General features: G+C 38.2%; 4 protein-coding genes and 1 pseudogene across 7 annotated transcripts; 2 read left to right on the top strand and 3 right to left on the bottom strand.

The window, feature by feature from the left end:
* Window positions 1-1,430: 1,430 nt before the first annotated feature.
* LOC137729805 (large ribosomal subunit protein bL21m-like) lies at window positions 1,431-3,967 on the bottom strand. The gene is made up of 5 exons (XM_068468839.1): window positions 3,385-3,967; window positions 3,210-3,290; window positions 2,573-2,674; window positions 2,063-2,137; window positions 1,431-1,973 (listed from the first exon to the last, which is right to left on the bottom strand). Exons 1-5 carry the CDS (start codon window positions 3,835-3,837, stop codon window positions 1,854-1,856), a joined length of 831 nt encoding a protein of 276 aa, XP_068324940.1. The 5' UTR covers window positions 3,838-3,967; the 3' UTR covers window positions 1,431-1,853.
* A 901-nt stretch (window positions 3,968-4,868) lies between these two features.
* Window positions 4,869-11,884, top strand: LOC137727430 (vesicle-fusing ATPase-like). 3 transcript variants are annotated; one of them, XR_011067798.1, is made up of 23 exons: window positions 4,869-5,185; window positions 5,412-5,507; window positions 5,608-5,689; window positions 5,788-5,838; window positions 6,323-6,496; window positions 6,924-7,078; window positions 7,164-7,272; window positions 7,760-7,859; window positions 7,958-8,013; window positions 8,192-8,257; window positions 8,381-8,463; window positions 8,537-8,670; window positions 9,025-9,235; window positions 9,481-9,612; window positions 9,699-9,759; window positions 9,883-9,942; window positions 10,164-10,222; window positions 10,338-10,425; window positions 10,595-10,717; window positions 10,929-10,994; window positions 11,109-11,245; window positions 11,340-11,420; window positions 11,652-11,884. XR_011067798.1 is itself a non-coding variant. In XM_068466293.1 (22 exons), the coding sequence occupies exons 1-22, from the start codon at window positions 4,998-5,000 to the stop codon at window positions 11,341-11,343; spliced, it is 2,235 nt and encodes a 744-aa protein (XP_068322394.1). In that variant the 5' UTR covers window positions 4,869-4,997; the 3' UTR covers window positions 11,344-11,565. The 3 variants fall into 3 exon arrangements, 2 of the variants coding, with proteins under 2 accessions (XP_068322394.1, XP_068322393.1); XM_068466293.1 differs by lacking the exon at window positions 11,652-11,884 and having other exon boundaries at window positions 11,340-11,565; XM_068466292.1 differs by lacking the exon at window positions 11,652-11,884 and having other exon boundaries at window positions 4,870-5,185; window positions 11,109-11,565.
* A 1,001-nt stretch (window positions 11,885-12,885) lies between these two features.
* Window positions 12,886-17,512, top strand: LOC137727429 (linoleate 13S-lipoxygenase 3-1, chloroplastic-like; annotated as a pseudogene).
* A 144-nt stretch (window positions 17,513-17,656) lies between these two features.
* On the bottom strand, window positions 17,657-18,498 carry LOC137727431 (uncharacterized). Its single transcript, XM_068466294.1, has one exon. It carries the CDS (start codon window positions 18,261-18,263, stop codon window positions 17,817-17,819), a length of 447 nt encoding a protein of 148 aa, XP_068322395.1. The 5' UTR covers window positions 18,264-18,498; the 3' UTR covers window positions 17,657-17,816.
* A 691-nt stretch (window positions 18,499-19,189) lies between these two features.
* LOC137728681 (probable hexosyltransferase MUCI70) lies at window positions 19,190-24,197 on the bottom strand. Of its 2 annotated transcripts, XM_068467415.1 has the most exons (10): window positions 24,088-24,197; window positions 23,178-23,788; window positions 22,536-22,775; window positions 22,158-22,371; window positions 21,878-21,987; window positions 21,596-21,795; window positions 21,150-21,253; window positions 20,230-20,417; window positions 19,951-20,150; window positions 19,190-19,809 (listed from the first exon to the last, which is right to left on the bottom strand). In XM_068467415.1, the coding sequence occupies exons 2-10, from the start codon at window positions 23,425-23,427 to the stop codon at window positions 19,552-19,554; spliced, it is 1,764 nt and encodes a 587-aa protein (XP_068323516.1). In that variant the 5' UTR covers window positions 23,428-23,788; window positions 24,088-24,197; the 3' UTR covers window positions 19,190-19,551. The 2 variants fall into 2 exon arrangements, with proteins under 2 accessions (XP_068323516.1, XP_068323515.1); XM_068467414.1 differs by lacking the exon at window positions 24,088-24,197 and having other exon boundaries at window positions 23,178-24,074.
* Between the last annotated feature and the right edge of the window lie 1,643 nt (window positions 24,198-25,840).

Below are 25,840 nucleotides of genomic sequence, written 5' to 3'. Positions count from 1 at the left end.
GAAAAGAGAAAGAAAACCAAATTCCTACAGGCTACAAACTAATATGGTGGTGGGGATTAACGTAACTGGCATGCACAGGAATGCATTTCTTGAAATGAAAAGAATCGTGGGACCCTAGACAAAGAAGTGGTATAATGACCAAAAGTGATAGGTTTCATCCTGATCAAGTTTTGGGTCAACGAAACAGATATGTATATGTTTATGTGTGTGTGTGTAAATGTGTGTGTGTTTTTGTGAGACTCATCCTGTAATGTATTTTAACGATTTGGTATATGTGTGTGTGTGTGTTTTTGTGAGACTTGCTCTGTAATATATTTTAACGATCTGAACTGTCTGTTTTTTAGAACATGATTCATATATCATCATTGGAAAAAATTAAAGAAATCTAAAACCATTAAGACATTCATTTGTAGTGAAGAAAATATACGAATACGGTTCTACAAAGAAACCCTAAACACTTAACCCAATAATCATATGGTTTTAGATTTTGAGATTTTTGGTAGATATGATTTTTTAGGAAAGACCTAAAAAATAAACGGTTTGAATCGTTGAAGTAAACCCTACAAAAACATCTGTACAAAATTAGGTAAAGAAAGTAGTAGACAACATGTGCTGCAGTTTGCTTAGTCCATTTACACCATTATTCGCAACGAAATTTTACACCATTATTTGAGTAATGAGAAGGATTGGAGTCTCGGCCTTCTCTCTCCATCCATGGATTATATAAGCTTATGTAAAATGAATTTAAAGCCAATCCTTCCTCTTCAGATGTTGGCTTAACTACATTGGCTACAACGGATGTACTCGCCCTATATACCTGAATTCAAATTCATTTCTCGCGGTCTAGATTAATTTAAAACAGAAATCAAAAGACAATCCTTTCCCAATTTGGTTGCCATATATTTAGCTTCAACATAGAAATATACAACAATTAGACTGAAGAATCTGATTACATCATAAGGTCACAACTGAAGAGATCAACAAAGTTTGAATTGATGTAACATAAAACATATTAGGATGTGATATCCACATACCCCTTTTTTACTTCTCATACACCACTCATTAATTTTTGTCATTCAATATTTTCAATTTATTTAATCTGATAGTCGGAAATTAAAAATATATGAAAAGTAAAAAATGATGTACATATCTATTAGTCCGAAAAGGTCCAAAAGTGCCACGTAGCTCGGAAATTAATGGACTAAGATAGTTTAACCTTAGTGATTTATTTATTTTATTTTTTTTTAATGTTGGTGGATCATGGATGTACTAGTCCAAATTAGAAACCACTATCAAGGTACCGCAAGTTGACCAAAAACAAATCACACATTAACAAAAAGTGAACGCTGCAAAAAGGTATTAGCTTAGTGTTTCACATACTCTTCATTCAACTGAAAAAAAGGATACGACTTGAATCTTAATTTCCACCAATAAAACTTACAACTTTCGATTCAATCTAAGTTTCGATCAACATCCATATATGACACGAGAACAAAACAGCTACATTCCGTACAAGAAATTGTGCAAGAAACGCTCTCGTGGTTCATCGTTCACGTGTTCCAAGAGTCAAGACCAAGCACGAAGGAAATATTACTTAAGACCATGAGGAACAAAACTGATTCAATCAGCTCAGGGTTTTTCATACTTTGCACTTCTAAATACAGAATGGCAAAGATTTGTGACACAAATCCTGCAACAACTACCCCCGGGTTCGGTTCTAAATTTTCTATTTTGAATGACATCCAAAAATGTGCATGGAGGAACAGAGGAATCTGATCGTGCTCACCGTAAAACCACAGCATTATGAACGGAGTGCCATTATTGCTAATGTTCAGCGATGGTGAACGTCTATCCTAAGCAGCGACTGCAACCTTTTCCGTTTTCTTTCCAGGTGCCTTTGAAGGCTTTTCAGTGACTACAGGCTCTGGTTTCTCAATCCCTTGAACATCAACTATCCTCAACTTAGTCAATTCCTGAAAAGAGACGCCAAGAAAAATGATAATCATTGTACTAAGACAAGAAATTGTGACTGTTCGGACAAAGGATTTCTGAAAATAACTACCTGGCGATGTCCTTTGGTTCGACGGTAATTCTTCCTCCTCTTTTTCTTAAATATAATTACCTTTGCATCTAATGCCTGAGATGAGAAAAAGGAACAATACAAATATAAACTCCTAATTTGAAGAGAAACAAAGTATATATATTGTAAAGTGTGAGTCAAATTCTTATCCCACTATTTTCGGCCATAAAGAATTTGGTGAAATTAACAATATGTGATACACTACATTAGCGCATGGTATACAAGTTATGCAGCTTGATTACAACAATGACCTTTTTCTTCTTCCGCATTGCAAGTTTAAGAAGCAGAGTTTCTAAAAAAAAATTGAAAAGTTATAGTTTGCTTTCTAAACCCCTAAACCCTTTTTCTTTCAAAATTTAGTTTCTTTAGACACATAGGTTTTTCCCCACCCTCAAGCAAAAAGAAATCTTCCATTGAAACCCAGGTCATACACACTGACACTCGCATACACAGAGTAAGAAAAGAGAAACAATGCTGTGGTGTCACACTTACATGCTCCTCAACAACGGCATGAACTGCTGCGTCTGGTAATATGGGCCTACCGATTATTGTCTGACTGCTTGAACCCAGCATGAGAACCTTGTTCAATACTAACTGCAATAGACAACCATTCAAAAGAACAAACAATTGAGTTCATATATGAAATTAAAAGACTGCATCTACCAAAAATTTATGAAATAATACAAGACTTTGATCTTCAAAAAGGCCCTCATTTCGTATACTTTGCTAAGTTCTGAAATAGACATCTCGAGACCTATTACAAAACAACTCGGAAAGGATAGAATCAAAAGACAACAAAAACCAAATGTAAGTTTGCTAGTTTGACTTGCCCTCTTGAGGGCATGGATATAAATCGAACACCAATGGAAAAGAAATAACATCAAAATTTTAGTACTTCGAACTAAGGTAGCCCTCAATGCTGATCACAAAACCATCTTCCTAGTCTAGTATATTTACCAAAACCGGTGCAAAGTTTTCATCTTCCTAGTCTAAGATCTCACCAAAGTATTCATTTCCACTTGTAAGCCCATAACATACCAGATCAATTCATAAAGTTCACACATGTCTACAACAAACAATGTCATCGTGACACCGAAATACACACCCACAACAATTTATCTGTACCGACCTTATCATTCACTTCGCAGAATTTCAATTTTTCGGTAAAAATGCAGTCCCCATTGCTAACCTTGAACTGATGTGAACCCACCTACAACACACAAAATCACGTTGATCAAAACCCAATTCTACAAATCCAACAGTCTCATTCAACGCCGAAAGATAATAATCCACTACACACGAACCTGAACCACGGCAAAAACCGGCTCATAGGGCTTGAAAACCCGATCAGACCTCTGAAGCGGCCCAATCACTTGGTACCCAATGGCAGCAGCCTCCACCTCTTTCTCCTCTGGAGTATACTCTCTTTTCGAACCGCTGCAGCGGTACGCACTCTCGTCCTCACTGTCCCCAACTCCTTCACTTTCATCGTCATCTTCATCTTCATCTTCATCTTCGTCACAGTGCTCATTGTCTTCATTTACGTCGCCGATTCGGGGTTTCGAAGAGAAATGGCGGGTAAGCGAGCGAGTGGGATCGGGGTTGGAGAAAATGAGAGAGAAATTGGAGGTAAGGGTTTTGAGGGGTTGGTAGATGGGGAGGGGAGGTGGGGTTGGGAGGGAGTGGAATGAAGGGTTTTTGGAGAAGAGGGCGGAGGCGTGGCGGGTCAGAGCTTGGAGGGGCCGTCGGGTCGCCATGAACGTCGTTATGCTGGCCTTGGTTTTTGAATTTTGGGCGTTTTTTATCTTGGCTTCGGCCTCTCGGGGCTAGGGTTTAAGCTTTCGTTTCAGTTTGGGGTTTTTGAGGTGGCCGATATTCAGGTTGGTCATTGGGGGTTTTGTTTGGAATTTGCAAATTGCTTCGAGGGATTTGGTAAGAGAATCTCTCAATAGTGGGAGAGATTTTTTAGTCTGATCGTCACATGTCACTAAATAAATAGTAGAATGTGTGTACTAAAAAGTTAATAACTTAAAAAATAAAATTTCCCTCCATTATTATTAAAACACGTGGTGTACCACTTGTATTCCCGTCACAACTGAAAATTTCTCCAAGAGCGGAAGATCCCCCGTCACCTCATATTTTTTTACATAATTTTTATTCTATCGTTATAACATATTGTGCTAAAAATATAAAGTAACGAAAAATTCAAGAAGAGTATCATTTTGAGAAAGTTTCCTTAACATTTTTCATTGCTTTTTATAAGAAGCAGTTTTATCAGAAGAGTTATTAAAAACGCGTTAAAATTTGATTAAAAATTTTAATCTCTTTAACATTATTTTAGAAATCAACTATTTAGACCGAATTTTATAAGTTATGCTTTACCTAGCATTACTCATTTAAAAGCACATAATTGGTTCAAATGTGTCATCAGTCCTCTGTTACTCATTTTTAAATTCAGATCATCTCATAATCTTGCAGTCCGAAACCGACGTACTGACAGTTCGAGAGAGAGAGATACAATCACTTGTATTTTGTAAGGTGGGCCAAAGATGAACTAATAGGGATCGTAAGATTTAAAATGAGTAATCCGATATCTAAATTATTCAATCTGTCGGATTCGGATTGCGAAATGTGGAGAGGATCTCAAATTCTATTTTTAATGGCACACAATTGGTCCCTAACATTTGGGATTCGGCTACAGGCTTATTAAACGGACCGACAAAGTTCGATCAAATCCAGCTGTCGTTTTGGGCTTTTATTTGGGCCACCAGAAACACAAAAGTCCACAAATTCAAAGTTCATCGTCTCCTTCCAATCTAAGCAAAAAAAAATTCAAAGAAACTTCATCCTCTCCATTTCTTACAACCAAAGGAACCAGAAACCTCCACCAAGATCTCTCTCCGTCTCCGATCAAAAAATGGCCGGCCGGTTCGGCTTCTCCTCCTCTCCTCCAGGGGTGATGATGACCGTCACCAACACCCCCGCTGCAGAACTCGCTCTCACCAATCTCGCCTACTGCTCCCCCGCCGATCTCCAGAACTTCGCCATCCCCGGCACCAAGCTCAACCTAGCCTCCGTCGGCGAATCCTTCGTCCTCACCGTCTCATATCCTTTTGATCTTCACGATTTCTGATTATCTTTACAGTTTTCATACAATTTTTCCCTGCAATCCGTCAATACTCGATCACACCGTTTTTGTTCGATTTTTCTTTAATTTGATTATAATTAATTGTGAAATTGTTACAATTTTGTTCGAATTTTTGAAAATTCAATTGCTTGGAGTTGGTGTGAATTTTATATTGTGTTTTTGGTGGCCTTAATTGAAAGAAACTGGTCATCCAAGCATACAGAGCGGCCACATTGCGCTAAACGCAATCCAACGGCGGCATGCTAGGGTTTCTACTGGCGATTCAGTCTCCGTTAGCAGGTTAGTCAGGCCCTCAATCAATTAAAGGATCACTGGCTCGGAGCTGAGGTTTCGATCTTTTTTCAGGTTTCTAATTGTGTTTTTGAAATCCCTAATTTAGGTTTGTCCCGCCGGAGGATTTCAATCTGGCGCTGCTCACGCTGGATTTGGAGTTTGTGAAAAAGGGCACTAAGAGTGAACAGGTATTTGCATATTGATTTGAATTTTACTTTATTGTTTAGAAATACAAATGCCATTCAAAGCATTGGGAATTCTGAAGAGCTTCCGCATTGTGTTGTAGGTTGATGCTGTTCGTCTGTCGGACCAACTTAAAAAAAGATTTATCAACCAGGTAACTTGTTCTTCATGCTTGTTATGGCTTTATTGTGGATCGTATGCATATGCTTATATGCACACCCGCTGACCAAATAATGAAACCAATGTTGTTCTAATTTCTAACATGATCTTCTGAAGGCAGGTTACCGAATTGATTACGTATATCATTAAATGAAGATTGCTTATCGGTTGAATGCGTGTATGAATTTTACTATTAAATTAAGGAAAGAATAAAACCAACTCATGCTAAATTGTTTTGGTTAGGCCGTGGCGGTCAAGTACTAATTCAATTAAAATAGATGCAAACTTCAGCTATATTTTGCTTGAAAAATCAGCTGTGTTCTTATTTCCTGATTTGTTTGTTTGATCCTCTCTCATTCAGTTCCTCTCCCCCCCCCCCCCTCTCCCCCCCCCCCCCCCCTCTCCCCCTTTCCTATCAGTATATATTACTTATACTGAGGGTCATGAGTTTTTGAAAGATTGGGCCTTATTATGTGCAGGTCATGACGGCTGGACAAAGAGTATCATTTGAGTTTCACGGGATTAACTACATTTTTACTGTCAATCGAGCAGCAGTAGAGGGACAAGAAAAGTCCAACAATGGTATTGAAAGAGGGATGATTGTCAATGATACATATTTCATCTTCGAGACATCAAATGCAAGTGGAATAAAGGTGAGATTTTGATATTAATCTTTACTTATTCCTATAAATTGTCAAATTATGTCAGACCAATTAGTTTTAACTGTTGGAAAGGACTGTATGACATATTTTAGTATCACTGTCTAGGCAGGCTAAATAGATCCTTATTTTATGTTCAGAAAAAGTAACTTCATGTATTTGGTAATAGTTATCAACTTATCATTATAGGTTTTTCATGACCATGTGTTTACAATAGGAAAAAACAAAATCATATATTAAATTGGTTGACTCACTTCATACTTGGTCGAGAAGGTCTTGCAATGACCAATGAGTTTTGTGCTTGTACCTTTGATCACTTTTTTTAGCCGCATATATCAGAGTCACGATATGATGGCCATTTTCAGGAGAACATTTTAAATAGTAAATATTGAAATTTGATATTCTAAATTGTATTCTCCAGATCGTAAATCAGCGTGAAGCTGCAAGTAGCAACATTTTCAGGCACAAGGAGTTTAATCTTGAAACACTTGGAATTGGTGGCTTAAGTGCTGAGTTTGCAGATATATTTCGAAGAGCTTTTGCATCCCGTGTATTCCCTCCTCACGTGACAAATAAGTAAGATAACTAATTCTTCAAACTGCACTGATATCTTTTTGGTATATCTACCGCGCTCCTTAACGGAAGGACTTTGATGTTCCAGATTAGGGATCAAGCATGTAAAGGGTATGCTGCTTTATGGGCCACCTGGCACTGGAAAAACTCTCATGGCTCGTCAAATTGGAAAGATGTTGAACGGGAAAGAACCAAAGGTTTGGAGCTTGATACACCTTTTTTTCAATAATCAAATTTCTGAGAGTTGTCAATTGACTCAATTCTCTTAGGACTAAGAATTTGTTCTGTTCATTGGTCTGGACAGTTGAGAATTTATGAATGTTTGAATGATTACTTTTCTAAGTTTCAGCTGTAATTTCAAATAAAACTTACCAAATGATGACATGTGAAAGTTGAAACTGAGACGAAATTAAGAACTAGGTACTTATTGTAACAATCGTGTATTCTCATTTTTCATAACAGGCTTAGGTAATGAATCGATTAAGTTCTGCCAGCTGTAAACATTTAACCATGCCGAATCATGATTTAACACATTATTTTGATGCTAGCACATTATTTTAAAGTTCCAAAGCTGTTTGAGCATGTCTGAATGATTTTGGATATGCAACTTATCCTTATATAGGTTAGTTATTAATATTACTGCAGGGTAATTGATGATATTTATATTTTTGTGAACTGTGCTAGATTGTTAATGGCCCTGAAGTTTTGAGCAAGTTCGTTGGTGAAACTGAGAAAAATGTTAGGGATCTATTTGCTGATGCCGAGAATGATCAAAGGGCTCGCGGTAAGGGATGTGCGTGCGTGTGTGTGTGTGTGTGTGTCAAGTGCACTTAGGTTGGTTTTTCAATAATTTCTAATGTCATTATGTCCTTAATTCCCCAGGAGACCAGAGTGATTTGCATGTGATAATCTTTGATGAAATTGATGCTATTTGTAAGGTATAATGATTTCTTACTATATGCTATTTACTAAGATTCCTTGTTCACCTACTTTTGTTTCTTCTGTATTGTATAACCTCCAAATCCTTCATTATCACAGTTGCATAGCTTCAGTTGGATCAAAAGGTTTCATACTTTATGCTATTTACAATAACGCATGCTTTATTCTGCAATACAGTCAAGAGGATCAACTAGAGATGGTACCGGGGTTCATGACAGTATTGTGAACCAGTTACTAACGAAGGTTAGTGAAATTTACAATTGTGATTATTAAGTCGTGCAAAAACTAACAAACTTTTCTAGGCCAGTATTGTATTTGTGTTCCTAAGCGATCTCATCAATATGTCTGAAACTGCTTGTTTTTCAGATTGATGGCGTGGAGTCTCTCAATAATGTTTTGCTTATTGGGATGACTAACAGAAAGGATTTGCTTGATGAAGCCCTTTTGAGGTGCTCCTCTCTCTAAACCCTTTTCACAACATGTTTAGTAAACATCTAATTTTTGTCTTTTTCTTGTTTGTAGGCCAGGACGTCTGGAAGTTCAAATTGAGATAAGCCTTCCTGATGAAAATGGTCGTGTACAGATTCTTCATATTCATACAAACAAGATGAAGGAGAGCTCTTTTCTTTCCCCGGATGTAAACCTCCAAGAGCTTGGTATGTGCATAACTGACATGGTTGCCAGATCCTTATTAATCTGTTACTTGGATGTAGTCTTGGCATATGCATAAGATTACATCACTACATATAAAAAGTTTCCTACTCTTTCACCTTTTATTCAATTCCTCTGTTTCTTAAAAGTTGTAACATCAGTAAGACTTTTTTACTTAGGCTGAGTAGGGGTATAATGTTTTGAAAAATCAATGACCTTGAGATTGGAATATTCTTTGATAGTTTAATGTTCCAAATTGTTAATGCATGAAACTTTAAGAATCCTGACAATAATTTGAACCATACCTACGTATCCTTGAAGGAGATGAAGGGCTTTTCTTATATCTTTCATGTTTGCAGCTGCTCGTACGAAAAACTACAGTGGTGCAGAACTTGAAGGTGTTGTTAAAAGTGCAGTATCATTTGCTCTGAATAGACAACTAAGTTTGGATGATCTTACCAAACCAGTGGATGAAGAGAGTATTAAGGTTACTATGGATGATTTTCTACATGCACTTCAAGAAATTGTACCTGCATTTGGAGCCTCCACTGATGACCTTCAAAGATGCAGGTATGGCTTCAGATTATACTTCAGAACTATGGAGTAATAGGAAATGTGGTGGCTATTTATCTAATTTCGTCATTGTATTAAATTACACCAAGCTAGCAAGCACTGGCCCTGGTAAAAGTACAGAAATCTTGACTCTGGTTTTAAAATGAAGTCATGCGTTTTTTGGAAGTCTGCAGCCAATCTGGAACCTATTAAAATTTTTATTTATATTTTATTTTCTCATGGTTTTGTCACTTGATTTCTAGACTTAATGGCATGGTGGATTGTGGTGATCGACATAAGCACATTTATCAAAGAGCTATATTACTAGTGGAGCAAGTTAAATTGAGCAAAGGAAGCCCACTTGTTACATGCCTTCTGGAAGGCCCGAGTGGCAGGTATACATGGTTGTGTGCGTTTTTATCCTATTTTCATTTGCTTTTTGTTTACTTTGAGCATTCTGAACTTTACCCATCTTGGACAGTGGTAAATCTGCACTAGCGGCTACTGTTGGCATCGACAGTGATTTTCCCTACGTCAAGATTGTAAGCTCTCTTATTATTTGTTTCACTTTACATATTTATGTGCTTTTCAAGAATTTGCAGTCGTCAAATAATCAATATTCTTTTTATTCCTGTTACAATTTTTTTTAATTTTTAATTGGATAGGTCTCGGCTGAGACAATGATTGGTCTTCATGAGAGCACCAAATGCGCACAAATTGTAAAGGTTTGTATTGTCTTCTTGATCGCTTATAGAGATGTCACTTTCATGTCTCAAATATTCAACTTCCCAACTATTGTAAATTATTCAGTATTCTGGGATGATCTGTTTGTTTACTGAAAATCCTCGTGTATACACACGCCTATGGATGAATGTAGCCTTATCGATATAGTTATCTCTTCTTCTTTTTTTTTTTTTTGTTTAAATTTCTGTTATTTCCTGAATAGGTTTTCGAGGATGCATACAAGTCACCATTGAGCATCATTATCCTAGATGATATTGAAAGGTAATTACTGCTGCTTTAAGTTTAATTGACTTTTGTGACTCATCGTGGCTTGTCTCCGAAAATCTTTAACAACCATTTATCTTGAATAAATTGTTATTTTTAATTTGCGTTGCAGGTTACTGGAGTATGTTCCTATTGGTCCAAGGTTTTCCAATTTAATATCTCAAACACTCTTGGTCCTACTTAAGCGCCTCCCTCCAAAGGTTCATCATTTATCCTCGACTTATTGAATATTAAAGACCTGTTAGGATATCTGTTAGCTGAGTCTATACAATGCCATACTTTTTGGAACGTGATTACATTTTTTTTGCATCTCTGAAGATTATGGAGTTTGGATGCCCATAATATTTGTTTTTAACCTCTCCTCTTCAGGGGAAAAAACTTCTGGTATTTGGAACAACAAGTGAATTGGGTTTCTTAGATTCAATCGGCTTTTGTGATACCTTTTCAGTCACTTACAATGTACCCACACTAAAGACGGAGGATGCAAAGAAGGTAACGATACTTTTTGTTTCCATTTTGGTTATTTTTTCAGCTTTACATTTTCAGCTTTTTTTGTTTTAACGTTGTTGGTAAGTGAATGTCCTGGCCTTCCAAATATGATTCAGTGAATGTCTATCATGATGTTAGAGCAAATATGTTGTAAACTGTTAAACTTTGAACTTCGTACGTATATCCTAATTTCCTGGCATTTTTCTAATTGTAGGTGCTAGCCCAGTTGAATGTTTTTGCTGATGAAGACATCGATGCGGCTGCAGAGGCCCTGAATGATGTAAACTTTGACATCCTTAATTTTCTTCAGCCCTTCATTTTTTTTTCTTCTTTTTTTTTTTTTTTTTTAGTTTTCCACTGTTAATGTCCGACTTTCATCTATGTCACTCTCTAGATGCCCATCAAGAAGCTCTACATGTTAATTGAGATGGCAGCCCAGGGTGACCAAGGAGGCTCTGCCGAGGCTATCTACTCCGGAAAAGAGAAGATAAACATCACTCACTTTTTCGATTGCCTTCAGGACATTGTTCGGTATTAGTTTTTATTGCATTGTTCTATGATATGAAAACCACAGAATTCTAATACTTCGATAGTTCGATTAATCATTTTCATTCTTATGTTTTAGATAATCCCTCCGACATTTCGATTTTTGTTTTTGTTTCGGGTTTTTGTTCTTGAGGAATGAAGAGCTTTCTTTTTTCACGAGGTTAGTGCCTTCCCCTGTTGGGATCAGTTCTTGGTTGCATTGAGTTGTATACTGAAAAAAGGTCTTCAGGCCTTATAATTATGAGTGTAGTCGTATTTTATAGTTTGAAGAGAACATGGAGGATTATACAACGCCATGATTATTATTTGGTCGTGCTTGATTTTTGTTATTCGTTCTATGACAACTTACATGTAGAATAATACACTGCCGTGCATAAATTTATCTCCACAGATACAGCGTTATTAGATTGGGATGTCAAGATGACGGTGAACCTGTTACATGTAAGTTATTCTTTGTTTCTTTGCTGAAAACAGAGGGAGACAAGTTAGTATACTAAGAGCATGCATGATATACAGTAAGATTTAAATCGAGTACTGTTCTCTACGGCCAGTGTTGAGAATATGCTAAACGTGTTACATGGTTATCTTGTCTTATAATTCTAGACCATACTACTATTTTATTTCTCGACACTAGCGATACTGATAGAAGGAAGAATCTAACCAATGCCCCTTGCCCATCCTATTCTATATATAGGCTCATAGTTTTAACATAAATCTAGTTATAATCTTTACATCTAATTATGCTCATGTCACTTAGTATTACGGTCTAATTGTATTTCTCTTTACTTGTAAGTGAGAGATCTTATGTTCGATTTTCGCCAAAGGCAAATTTGAACCACATTATTGCTAACCCATTGTGAGAATAAGCTCACCTCCATCCCTTTGATGTAAATAATATCGTTTGTTAAAAAAAAAAAAAAGAATTATGCTCATTACCATTTGAGTTTAGTGTACCCAATCTACAAGCTTCTCAAACCTCACATGCGATACACCTTGAAGGTAAATGCATTGGAGTCAGGAGCTCATTAACGCTGGAGCCACGCTCGAGTCTAATTTCACTTCCTGGCAAATATATTGCATGGAGTTTGTGATGCTTATCGAGATTGTTGCGCTTTGACCTTGAAGGCCTTTCGGTAGATCTCATTAGAAGGTTCGGAAACTATGTCTTTTTATTGCCAAACATGTACGTCTTTTACGTTATCTGACCGAACTCTAACTACATGAACAAATTTCATCAAATTAATTATTCAGTCTGACAATCTGATAACTTAATATGTCACATTCTCTTGCATGGTACAACGAGTTGATCAAATTAGGGCATGCAGATCTTTCCCATGCATGGTACAACGAGTCGATCAAGTTAGGGTATGCAGATCTTTCCCATGCAAGCTGGTGGACAAAACTCTCAACCCCAAATGACCTAATCTCAATTCTCACTACCATAATTTGGATCACATCCGCCCAACATGCTGCCCTAAACTTTGGCCGTATACGGTGGTTACGTCCCAACTCGCCCACCACACATGAGAAGACTAATGCCTAGACCAATCGTACATAAATGTTAGGTATTTTTCATCTTATTTTGTTTCCCGCATCTCTAATCTCTCTTATCATTTTTTTGCTTAAACAAAGAGAAGATTGATCCAACTTAAACATCTCCGTTCTCAATGTATAGTGCTATGTAATTTGGCAAATTAAGGAGAACACAACAAGCTTTTGTTCTTCGCCATTGTTTTCTTTTCTTCAACAAAAAACAAATTCCAACTAGTAAACGAAGAAAAATGGAGGTCGACAAGGTAATATCCACACATATACATAAATTGAGATTAGGTCATGCCCGATATGCGATCATATTCTCCAACAGAACTTCCAGGCTAGCTAGCTAGGTCTATATATAGTTGTTGGATGTGGTAGGCTGATCAAAATTTATAGTAACTGAAAATATTTGAATCCTAAAAATCAAAACCCAATATATACCAGGCCAACTTTATATACATGGTTATGTCAATTACCATGGGCATGTTTAATCCCAATGTTCACAATATTTCAAGTCCACTGGATTATACTTATTCTGCCATTAATCTCTTTCCTTCAACAAAGAGAATGAGATTCCAAGAAAGGAAGACAATCAAAACGGAGGATGCTGTCGCAGCCCGACTTGCTGTTGATGAGGCGGCTGGTCGTCGTGGTGTTGCTCGGCAATGGGACAATAAATGGTAACAATGTCAATGTCCTCCTCATCTGTTGTTGCTGATGAAGCAGAAAAGCCTGTGATGGCTTTGGAGGTCTCTGCGCTGGTGACTGTAAGGAGACCTCTGAAGTCAAATATCCAACACATGATACGTCACTGGTTTGGCGGCAACCATGACCATGCCAACCGGGATGTTGTTTTACAGCTTGTCAGTACTGAAACTGAACCAGGTAAAGAAGCTTATTACTTGATCTCATGTGTGAGCCTCACTAGTTTTATACGTCTTTTGAAATAAAGCTTCACACCTGAATGAATACAAGTGGTTAAATTACGTAACAAACGTACGCATTACTATTTAAGATGATATATGAGATCAAACACAGATTAACAAATTAATAATTACTATTGCATCTGTTCGGGATGCGGATTTTGGATTTTGGATTTTGGATTTTCTTTTCTTTCTCTTATGTGTTTGTTTTTGTTGAAACATCATTTTGGCTTTTTCCCGTACTTGTTTCAAACAAAGAATCAACGAAGCCAAAACTGAGCTACGAAGCTGTACTAGATTGGTCCAAGGATCTAAAACTGAGAAGTGCTGATCAGAAAAGCACTTATCAAGTTAAATTTATGGTGGATTCAAAATTTGGGATGCCAGGAGCCATCACAGTGAGTAACAGATATGAGGAGGAGTTTTATTTGGATAGCGTCAACATTGAACGTGGTGTGCATATTGCCTGCAACTGCAACTCTGGGGTTCAACAAGCTGATGGGTCCTCAAAAAGAATCTTCTTCTCTACTAAGGTACATACATACATATATATACACAGAGACACACATTACAATACCAAGATATATATTATATTTATATATAAATCATATACTCATTAGTCCGACTTACACCCGTTCTTTATGTCAATATATGTTACTGGTAATGTGTCAATATCATTATAGCCAACATGCTATATAGTATCGATACATTATGTGTCTGTTTAAAGAGCAGATGTTCTTCACAAAAAATTCATGTATAACTCAAGGTCATGTGACTTTGTATGATATATGTAAATGTAATTTTGCAGGCTTACCTACCAAGTGAGACACCAGCAGGGCTAAAAGAGCCGAGAGAGATGGAGCTAGAACAGCTGAGGGTTGATGGGAAAGGACTTAGAATGCCATTTGATAGAATATACGACTGACATCTACAATGACATAGGAAATCCAGTTGAGGGAGTTGAATTCTCCCGACCAATTCTTGGAGGCCACAAGAATCCGTATCCTAGACGTTGTCGAACTGGACGCCCTCCAACCAGTACAGGTACGGAGAGTGATTAACTGGTACTAGATACCAATGCACGTATATGGTACATTGTCAATATTTTATCATGATTACCAAATATCGATCTACATGATAGAGCATCAAAACGAAATATCGACAATGTCACAAGTACCATAGACTGATTTCCCTATTGAAACAATAAAAGGGTAATTCAATTGTTTTGGGCCGAAAAAGGGTATTCAATATTATACGAGTAGTTTTGATATACATGTCTATGCAACAGATGAGAAAATAGAGTCGTCGTTAAACGAATCGACGGCATTTTACGTGCTGAGAGACGAAGAGTTTGAAGAGTCCAAAACGCAAGCTCTCGAGCTAGGGAAGTTGAAGGGAATTCTCCGGCATATAATTCCTACCCTTACAACCATTTCCGGCGGCAACAAAGTTTTCGAGTGGTCCTCAGACAAAATTGGTTTGTTTAAAGACACGTCTTCACCAGAGCCTTTGAACAAAGTTCAAGAATTCCTCAGATTTGAACGTCCAAAATTGTTATGTCGTAAGCATCATTTTATTTGAGTGAACGTGATCATGTAGCCATGAATGTTTCTAAAATCTCCCTCCAATTTCAGGAGCAACATCTTCTTGGTTGGAAGACGACTGAATTTGGACGTCAAGCAATTGCCGGCATAAACCCTCTGAGCATCGAAAGGCTCACGGTTTTCCCACCTGTAAACAAATTGAACCCCTCCATTTATGGTTCACAAGAATCGGCACTCAAGGAGGAACATATAACAGGCCATCTCAACGGCATGTCCGTACAACAGGTACGACGACGAAGGAAAAAATAGTTGGAAGACATGGATTACTTCATATAAAACACAATAAAGGTTCGCTGAAGTGCATACATGGTTGTGTGTCGCAGGCATTAGAAGAAAACAAACTGTTCATACTAGACTATCATGACATTTTCCTTCCATTTCTAGACCAAATAAACGCTTTCGATGATCGAAAAGCTTATGGAACGCGTACAATTTTGTTCTTGACGTCAATGGGAACGTTAAAGCCTATTGCTATAGAACTCAGCTCTTCTGCAACCAATTCAGTTTCACCATCTAAGCAGGTTCTCACTCCTCCAGTTGATGCTACAACAAATTGGCTTTGGCAACTCGGTAAAGTCCATGTATGCTCCAACGATGCCTGCGTTCATCAACTGGTTCACCACTGGTACGCACACCGATTACCTTAATTTTTGATAATATGCAAACATGCCACAACCTGAAACTTGATGACTGAACCAGGTTACGCACTCACGCCTGCATGGAGCCATTCATAATAGCAGCCCACCGGCAGCTGAGTGTGATGCATCCAATTTACAAGCTTCTCAGTCCTCACATGCGCTACACGTTGAAGATAAATGCAATGGCCCGTCAGTTTCTCATCAATGCCGGAGGGATAATCGAGTCTGATTTCAGTGCCGGTAGATACAGCATGGAGATTAGTTGTGCTGCTGCTTATCGAGATTGGTGGCGCTTTGACCTTCAGGGCCTTCCTGCAGATCTCATCAGAAGGTTTGATTGAAGTTGTCTCAATTTATATCTCTATCATCACTGAACTGTAAATTCTTCATCTCCAACAGTGGACAGCTTACTAACTTTATCATCATTTCTGCATAGAGGAATGGCAATACCGGACTCTACCCAAGTCCACGGGATACTTCTACTGGTCGAGGATTACCCTTATGCAACAGATGGACTCCTCATATAGTCGGCAATGGAGACATTGGTTCGGACCTATGTCGATTACTACTATCCTGATGCAAGTGTGGTTCATTGTGATGCAGAACTCCAGGCGTGGTACAACGAGTCAATCAATGTAGGCCATGGTGATCTTCACCATGCTAGCTGGTGGCCGAAACTCTCAACTCCAGATGATCTTATCTCCATCCTCACCACCATGATTTGGGTCTCATCAGCACAGCACGCAGCACTGAACTATGGGCAATATCCATATGGTGGGTATGTCCCGAACCGCCCACCACACATGCGGAGACTATTGCCGCAGGAGCATGATCCAGAGTATGCTGCTTTCATTAGGGATCCACAGAAATACTTTCTATCATCCCTGCCAGGTTTATTTGAAGCAACGAAGTACATGGCTATAATAGATATCCTTTCAACGCACTCACCGGATGAGGTATATATCGGGGGGAGAAAAGACTTGTCAACCTGGTCAGCTGACACGGTGATCACCGAGGCATTCTACAGATTTTCAATGGAGATGAAGCGGATTGAGAAAGAGATTGAACAAAGAAATGCCGACTTAAACCTTCGGAACAGATGCAGGGCTGGAGTATCACCATACCAGCTGCTCTTGCCAAGCTCAGAACCAGGGGTTACGTGCAGAGGAGTGCCGAATAGTATATCAATCTGAGGTTAATCAAACAAACAGTAATTCCTCAACTAGATTTCTAGCAGTTCAGTACTCCAGTTCATGAGAAGAAGCAGATTTGCAATCCCAAATAGCACAATTCCAACAAAAACCATAATGCATCAGGATTATGCAGATACAATCACGGCTAGAGCTACCGGCCAGAGACGAAAAACTCCGCCACTTAAAACCCCTTTAAATTCCTGTAAATCCAAATTCCAATTTCCACACATTTTAACTGCCTTCAAGATTCAAGATACACACGCTCACGATCATCAGCTGATAAGTTCGAGCCTTCAAGGCAATGTTTTATCAGTCACCAAGTCATATGCTTTAATATAAACAAAAACGACACACCTGGGTATAGCCAAGTTAGCTAGAGCAATGTACTCGCCCCACTACACAAAAGTCCGGATTTTACTTGATTTTCCTCCCGCAGTTTCAGCTTCGTTTAGATTAGAATATCGCTCGAATAAACAAAAATTGCATGGAATATGAACAAAAATGGCCACCAAGGGATGATGTGTTTCAACTTTGATTATCCACAAAAGTAAATATGTACAACAAAGATGACCAATATTCCACTAACATGTAACAGAACCAAAAAGCAAATTAACAACATATAACAAAACAAGAAGCCGTAAATAACAAGGAAGAAGATGGGCTTAGTCGTACTTTTCTCTCCAGGAGAAAACAAGGAAGAAAACCCAAGACGCAGCCAGCAAGACGTCGCCGACCGTCTGCCTCAGCCAGTCCCAGGCAAGGTCCTCCACCCGCCGCTCGAAGTAGCACCGCCACAGCGCCATGGAAACGTGGAGCACCGTGCACCCCTTGGCGAAGAAGCTCTGGAACTCGCGATCTTTCACGAAGGAGACCATGAGCAGCAGGAAGCCGATCGCGAAGAGGAGGAGGCCGGAGAAGGAGTCGCAGGTCCGAATCAAGAGCTGGTCGTGGGGGGTGGACCCCATCAGCTTCTGGGCGGTCTCGGTCCCGTGCCCGAAGGTGTAGACCTCCGTCATGTAGAACATCATGAGGGCTCCGCAGGATATGGCGATTAGGGAGTGGAGGAGGCAAATGACGAAGAAGGCCGACGACGGCGCCGGCGATGACATCGATCAATCGGACGGCTGGGATCGAGTTATCGAGGTGTCGGGGCCGGCGATGACATTGATCAACCCTTGGTTTCTGAGAAATTGGGAAGAAGGTGAAGAAGAAAAATAATTAATTGATAACGTTTTTCAAATTTTATTTTCTTTTTTGGGTTTAATTTTTAATTCAGGAGAGAAAAGAAATGTGTTCTTGCTTTTGTTGTTGGATAAGGGTCCGGTGGGACCCGGATGGGGTCCATTTTGTCTTGGGATGGAAACGTGGCGAGATCCTAGCGGTGCCGACAGATTCCAACTGGGACGGTGGGACCTACTGATTCAATTCGGTTGAGCTAAAGATTATAAGAGCATCTTGTCTACTTGCTGACCATATAACAAATAAGAACACTTATCGGTTTGAAGATTGGGTGGTATATCCTTACATTTGTTTTTATGCTAACTTTTTGTTTTTTATTTTTTTTTCAATTCTTTTGTTTCGATAAAATTGAGAGGGAAGTGTGAAAGGTAAAAACGGGTCGAAAGATATTTTTGAAGAATCATCCTCTTGCTTCTCTTTTGCGTAATTTTCTTGAGATTTTGAACCAATTTGAATATTCTCAGCTCAAGCATAGTTACAGAGAGAATGATTCTGTTACAGACTGTCAGCCAATTGGAGCTGCAACATTGATAATTTGATAGGGGCTTTTGTTTTCTTGAAGAATCTCTGTTTTTTAGCTGTTCGAAACCAAACCCCCACCATTGATAGAAATAAAATTTCAAATATAAAATTGTAAAACGAGCTCAAGAATATGATGTGCGTTGTCTTAACTTACTAACTGGTGTCCACATGTTTGATTGACAGTAGAAAAACACAAATGTTGTTTATCTTTTACCTTTTCAGATTAAGAATTAAAGGCAAAAAAATAAAGAAAGAGAGGAGGAAAGTAGATTAATTCAGTAACTTTCTTAACTTTATTGATTTTTCAAATTAAGAGACATCGACGAGTATATAATTTTGGGTGGGGGTACAATGGTAATTAAAGGACAAAATGGGCCACTACATATGAGGGAGATTTTGGTAGCAACCCATATTTTTCATAATTTATTTGGAAAAATTATACTTCTATATATACAACAAAAAATTGAGTAAAAAAACTGAGACAATATTCCAAAAGGTAGAAAGAATGAGGAGAAACCCGCTCCATGTTGAAGCAGAGCTAGGACACTCTCATCTTGCACAAATCCTCCGTAACCGCTGCCCCAGCCGCCGGAAGGGGGAGTCTAAAGAATGATGTAACTTTCTTGAACAAAATTTTTAACTTGAATCAATGTCTCTAGCACCGGCAACGATTTTGCGGTGACGTCTGGAGCCCGACCTTCTATCTCTCCCACGCCTTGGAGGCCTCTTACCTGGGGCTTTTACAATGCTCTCGGGTGAAGTTTCGGTTGATGGTTTAACTGGTGGTTCGTTACTTAAAGCTGGGGGTGACGGTGGTGGTGGTAATAGCGGTGGTGGAGGAACAGCCTTAGGAAGAGGAGGAGCCATGTGTTCCAATACATCTCTATGATATTTCTGTAGACAGTGAAAAACACACACGAAATGCATCGAGGAACATGAGAAAGAGAGAATCAAAATGCAATAGCACCCAGAAACCCCCATGCATCCCTCCCAAGGGAAAAAAAACCCGTACTTCCAAAACATATACATGCGTACCTGAACAACAAAATTGCGCCTTTCACAGTCGTAGAACATATTGATAGTCCAGTTTGTCTTTTCCCGAATGTGGTCTCTCACTGTGGAAAAACTAATCTGATCCCTGGAAGTAAAACGATCAACTTCATGGAACCAAAGACAAGCGGCAAGGTTGCTGATAGGGACATGCTCCCTTATTATAACACATCCTTCAGGAACGTCTGCAGCAAGACCAAAACAAGAAAACCTAGTAAAGCGAAACATACACGAAATGTTTTAACAGAGTGAAGGTCCACCTACCACTTGTAATGGGAAGCTTTTCCTCAGAATATGGGGTCAAACCTTCCTTTTTGTAAAATTCAACCTGAAAATCAATGGAGGCATTGTCGTATTTTCCAGCAGCTTTATTTGCCTCAGCTTCAGTAAACACATCAAAGCGTTTATAATGTCTTGAAATTGCAAAAGTTGCATTCTTTCTCCACAAGAACCTGAAATATAGGTTAAATTTAAAGGATGTATCAGCATGAATGCTTGTAAAAGCAGGCTGAATAAGGCTTGCGTAAAAGAGCAAAGCCCCTTCCGTGTACTGGGTACACAATTGCTTTTCAATCTGATGTTTCGTATCCAAATGATAGGAGTACATAAATGGACAGGATCTAACATAAGTTTAGTAAGACTCAAATATCTTGTCGTATTTCAGCGGGTTTCATCCATTCCGGAGAATCATTTTGATTTTACTCGCACAAATGTGAATGGTGGGGCAAACGTAAAGGACAGTCAAATAGGGGAAAGCAGCTTTCAGGACTCAAAGCACTAACTGGAAAGCGATTTTGTAAGTTAAGCAAAGCATACGATAATATCTCAATGTGCCACAGTTAGACGTGGTTGTAAGCTGCAAAATTGCATCTGAAAGAGGTAACCAGGAAATTGAACAAAAGATATCATATTACAAATGAACTTGTTTGACAACATTACTATGATGGTGGTATTTTGCATCTGGGCATTTGGATGTTTCTTCAAAGCAGACTTGCCAAAATGTTACACTGATGATATTCCATAATCAAGGGTAATTTTCGAAAAACAAAAATTACGAAGACCTATTTATCATGATAGAAAGTGAAAGACTAAGCTGTAATTTTTTTTTTTTTTTTGGGTGAAAAAAATAACCTATAAATAAATTAAGAAGGCTAGATATTTGTGAAACTTTCAATCAGATATACCTTTCAAGAATTCGATATGGATCCACGACAAGTTCAAGTTTCCCATCGATCCATAAGGAAAAGCGGGCATTAGGAAACATCCTATGCACTAAAAGCTTAGGAATCTGCAAAAGATGTAATCTGCGTCAAAGTTATGTCAAGGTACTACAAATGTACATAAAACAGAGCATTCTGCAAAGAAAGCCCCATTATCTTAGTGACACATTTAAATGCACAGAAACACAACCATTCACACTGTACTCATTTGTTCCTTTTAGAGAAGCTTAATGATATCTTACATGTTCCCAAATAATTTTAATGTCCACTTAAGATCAAAATCTGGCACAACATGATAAACACCTGTCTACAGATAATTCATAACCAAGGAGCCAATTCAGGTAACTATTCCGAAGATAACTCTGCTCTGGAGTTGATAAAATTTGCTCGCAAAAAATTAGAAATCTTACCTTCCCAGTGCGCCTTCCATCCGTGTAAGGAGGGTTATGCACAACCACAGTTCTCCATATACCAACTTTCCTATCGCTGCCCATTTTCCCAGATGTTCTCAAGTAAGCTTCTGTCACATCATCTATAAACATGTAGAAGCAAACGGTCTCCTTGGAATAATCACTAATCTTCCTTGGCTGGTTTATCTCATCAAAATTTCCTGATAAAAACAAATTCAATTGATAAGGAATCCACCATATATATGTAACAGAAAGTTGAATTCACATTATACTGCATATTACCAAATATAGCTGATGCAACAACCACTCCATTACACTGCTCCATATCATTTAGGTCAATCTCATCCAGATCATATCCAGTGTTGCGGCCAGGTTTACTTCCTCTAACAAATCTGATTGATGCTCAAATCCGTCAAGCAAAATGCACAATAAACTTAAATGAGTGAAGGGCCAATGGAAGCTCATTAATATAAGACTAACTAATTCAAAAAACAAAAATCAGGTATGAAACATAAAAACAGAAAACTTGACCAAGGTAAAGCAAAAAGGGAGAAACACATACCCACAGTGCACAGTCATAGACTCTCTTATATCATACGAATCACTCCTTTGCTTCAATGTAGGATATCCACCAAACTCTGAGCCTCCAAATTCTGTTTTTCTAGATAAATTTTCTTCATAAATGTATGTTAAATTCTTCAGAACTGGAGAATATGAAGGGACCTTGGGCATCAAGGCTATGGCTTCTTCCACAGGAAGGTAACATACTGGACAAGCTGAAAAGTAAAGAAGGAATAAAACTCAGCAACATCACGAGTTGTTAACCTATCTCAGTGCCAAATATTCCTGCCATCTTTATGTTTAAGTAATGCAAAATAGTTTATTCCAGAGAAGAGGAAAATCTAGCATAACCAAAAACAAAGAAAATGTAGAAACTTACGTCGTGGTCCAGTTCTTTTTTTATCTGCTGGTGGGGGAGGCAAAGTGAATGTATTACATGGATGTCCAGGAGGAAGAGTGTAACCCAGAAAAACAGCAGGAGGAGGAGGAGGCAACGCCAGCAAAAAAGTCATGTTGTTACTTTGAGGTCCATGTTTTCGCGAGGATTCAGAAAAACTTAAAGCGATGCTGTTGTTAACACTAATGTTTCCGACATTGACAACATCTTGTCCGTCTTCACCTATGTATGAGCAGATAAGCGTATATTACTTACTCAAGGAAACATCTTTTAGTCTAAGAAATGAACTTAGTATGAGGAATTTCAACTAAAAGAAGATTTTTTTACTACCAGATAAGGAAGCCAATACTAATGCAGATGAAAATTCATTCCACACTGTCATACTAGCTTAATCAATTTGGTAAGACTAATCTTTTGCTCTCAATTGATAACTAGCATTCGACCCAATTCACTTCCCCCAGCTTCAAATTCGAACTCAATCAACTAACACAGAAGAATAATTATATCCAAATCAACTAGGATCAACTCAAACAACCCAATACCCTCATCAACAGATACAACTCAAACAGAACCAAATTAACTTATAAAAAGAATCAAGCATGCACAGGAAAACGAATGCCGAACCTTTTCCAACGTACAAAACCCAGACAAAAACCGCGGCGGAGATGAGGCAGAGCAGCAGCATTCCAACCTTCTTCCGGCCGGCAAACTTGCAGATCCAGTGGAACAACCTCTCCTTCTCCTTGAGCATTTTCGAAGGCTTACGCGCAGATTGGATTGGCAAGACTCCGTTGATGCTGTTGATGTTGTTGTGTAGCTGTTTATCCAAAGAACCATAACTCCCTGATCGAATCCCCAATGACCCTCCAGTCATTGTTGATCCAAACCTTCACGTGCCCCTCTCATCTCCCTTGTCCTCCCAATCCCAACCCAATCTTTCAAAAATCTCCCAAAAACCCAGATTTTTTTCTCGATCGGAAACCCAAAACTTCAACAACCCAACTCACCCAATCGGCCCCAGAATCAAGGGCCACTCCCAAATTTCACTGAATCGCAAGCTCCCCTGCTGCCCAATTGCACTCAAACAACACTCAGAACTCAGCGTTTCCAAAAACTCCGTTTTTTTTTTCTCGAATCCAAAAACCAAAATTTCAAGTTGGCAAGTGACAAGCAAGACCAAATATGCTTCTGGGAATCGAGTATTGCAGGAAACGAACAAAATTTTGCTCCAATCACTGAAATCAATGAAATTTGAACTCTGTGAAGGGGTGGAAAATCAGGGATTGGTGCATTCGGTTTGTAGGGTTTATACTTTATAGCATAAATCTAGGTTTTTATGAAATCTAGTTTTCTTGTGTAAAGGAATCTGGGAACACAATTTACATACAAATCAAAGTTATTTTCCCCTTTCCTTTTTATTATGCTAAATTTGAGGGGATGATTTTCTGAAAAAAATTCTTGGGATTTATTTGTATATTGTCCAAATTTGTGGAAATATTTTAAATGAAAGCATGGGAATTTATGATTGCCTAACCTGCGCCATGTGCCCGCTGTTAACATCCAGACGCGGTCTCCTTGTCTCACTCATGCTGTATTTATCTTTCGGGCTGGCCTAAAGCTCAAATCGAGACGTTTTGCAATTTGGGATGGGGTACGATATTTATATGTATTTAATACCGTTATTATCGATGATCAACTACAATTATATGTATATATGTATTTGATACAACTACAACACCTTAACCACCATTGGGTTAGGAAGAAGATAATAAGCCAACATGCCAACTTCTACAACACCTTAACCACCACTGGGTTAGAAGGATGATTTTAGACTTGTATTCCACATAGCACATTCTGTGTTCGATTTCTAGCGCTGAAGAATTACTCAATGATAGTCAGAATGAAGCTTCAATGCCTCTATAAGTCTTCTAAGCTGCCGCCGAAAAAGTAAAATGTTGTAGTGAAACCACCAGCTGGTCTGAAAACTTCTACAACGCCTAATGATCATGCGTCCTTTAATATATTGCAAAGTTTAAGTAATTATGTATCACATTGACATGTCAGTAACAGCACAATTATTTACTTGCGGGCAGTTTAATGGTTGAGTACCAAGTACAAACTTTTCCACCGGAAAAACAGCAAAATACTTGTCGAAATCGGAACGTCAAAACTGTCCTTCTTGGCGGCGTGCGGTTGTGCTAACAAGGTTGTTTCTTCCTACTTGGTTTGGCTAGAGTGCACTATGACGTTTCTGGGAAAGTTGGAAAATCCTTCCTCAATTATGTAATAGGTGATGAAATCTTGACCGTAAGATAAAAAGTTTTCAACATACAAAATCAGATGCGTCTTTTTCTGTTTTTGTGTGTATGAACGTTCATATCTGTAATGTTTTCAATTGATACGTTATCTCATACAACTATGTATCGATAATAGAAGTATATGTGCTAGGCAATACGTTTCTCGATCCGTTACTCTTTTGAAAAGTGGACAAAGTGCAAGACTCTTCTAGTTAGCATAGAGTGTTTACCTTTACATTCGAAGTACTGTGTTTGGTTCGTCCTTTCTCCGGTATTGTTAGTTTAAAAAAAAAAAAAATGAATAAGATCGCCATGCATGAATTTGGAACCTCTCTAGACCTTAGTGTTTGGATCCTAAAGACAAAGAAATCTAGGACCTTAGTTTGTGCAAAGAAAAATTAGAACCCTTGATTTATTTAAAATGAGCTAGCATGATGAGTTAATGAGGATAGTCGGATTCAATTTTTGTGCAGCTTTTCAAGCCACTTGTCACGCTAGTACTCAAAGGAGCATAACTTTCATTTGATGCAATCTCTCCTCTTATTTATTTTCGTTAGATTTGGAAAGTTTTCAATGCTCATAAATAAGTTTTTCAAAAAAAAATAAAAAAAATAAAAAAAATCAATTCAAATTAAAAGGTCCAAGTTGCAAATTGATTAATTTGATGCAACATGGATAAGCACGGTAGTCAAGGTTTAAAACATTCGTCAAATTCATTGCTTCCAATCATAGAAAGTTAATAGTGACATGAATTAATTAGAAAAAGGCCACCACTAATCACTAATTATCTATATTAATATGCAATAAAGAATGGTTGGTTTTAAAATTAAAACACATCTAAATCGTTCCAATCTCTTTACGACACGTGTAAGTGCTTTGTATTGTTTTTTTTTATACACATTCGACATCATCTACACTAACGGGTGAGAGAGCGAGCTAAATCTCATAATCAGTAACTATATTAATTTGGTTTAAGTTCATCTTTGGTGA

Source organism: Pyrus communis, chromosome 3, assembly GCF_963583255.1.
Source record: "Pyrus communis chromosome 3, drPyrComm1.1, whole genome shotgun sequence".
In the NCBI taxonomy this organism is placed as follows: Eukaryota; Viridiplantae; Streptophyta; class Magnoliopsida; order Rosales; family Rosaceae; genus Pyrus; species Pyrus communis.
Note: the sequence above shows the minus strand (reverse complement) of the source record. Positions and strands in the feature narration are given on the sequence as shown.

Excerpts from the sequence above, each read along its gene's own strand:
- LOC137729805 (XM_068468839.1), bottom strand. The coding sequence starts at position 3,837 with ATGGCGACCCGACGGCCCCTCCAAGCTCTGACCCGCCACGCCTCCGCC. Across the intron at positions 2,675-3,209 it reads TCTGCGAAGTGAATGATAAG|TTAGTATTGAACAAGGTTCT; the intron begins GTCGGTACAGAT and ends TGTCTATTGCAG. Across the intron at positions 1,974-2,062 it reads GAACCAAAGGACATCGCCAG|GAATTGACTAAGTTGAGGAT; the intron begins GTAGTTATTTTC and ends GTCTCTTTTCAG.
- LOC137727430 (XM_068466292.1), top strand. The coding sequence starts at position 4,998 with ATGGCCGGCCGGTTCGGCTTCTCCTCCTCTCCTCCAGGGGTGATGATG. Across the intron at positions 5,186-5,411 it reads TCCTTCGTCCTCACCGTCTC|TGGTCATCCAAGCATACAGA; the intron begins ATATCCTTTTGA and ends ATTGAAAGAAAC. Across the intron at positions 7,860-7,957 it reads GAATGATCAAAGGGCTCGCG|GAGACCAGAGTGATTTGCAT; the intron begins GTAAGGGATGTG and ends TTAATTCCCCAG.
- LOC137727431 (XM_068466294.1), bottom strand. The coding sequence starts at position 18,263 with ATGTCATCGCCGGCGCCGTCGTCGGCCTTCTTCGTCATTTGCCTCCTC.
- LOC137728681 (XM_068467415.1), bottom strand. The coding sequence starts at position 23,427 with ATGACTGGAGGGTCATTGGGGATTCGATCAGGGAGTTATGGTTCTTTG. Across the intron at positions 22,776-23,177 it reads GGTTTTGTACGTTGGAAAAG|GTGAAGACGGACAAGATGTT; the intron begins GTTCGGCATTCG and ends GCTCATACATAG. Across the intron at positions 22,372-22,535 it reads AAAAAGAACTGGACCACGAC|CTTGTCCAGTATGTTACCTT; the intron begins GTAAGTTTCTAC and ends TTTACTTTTCAG.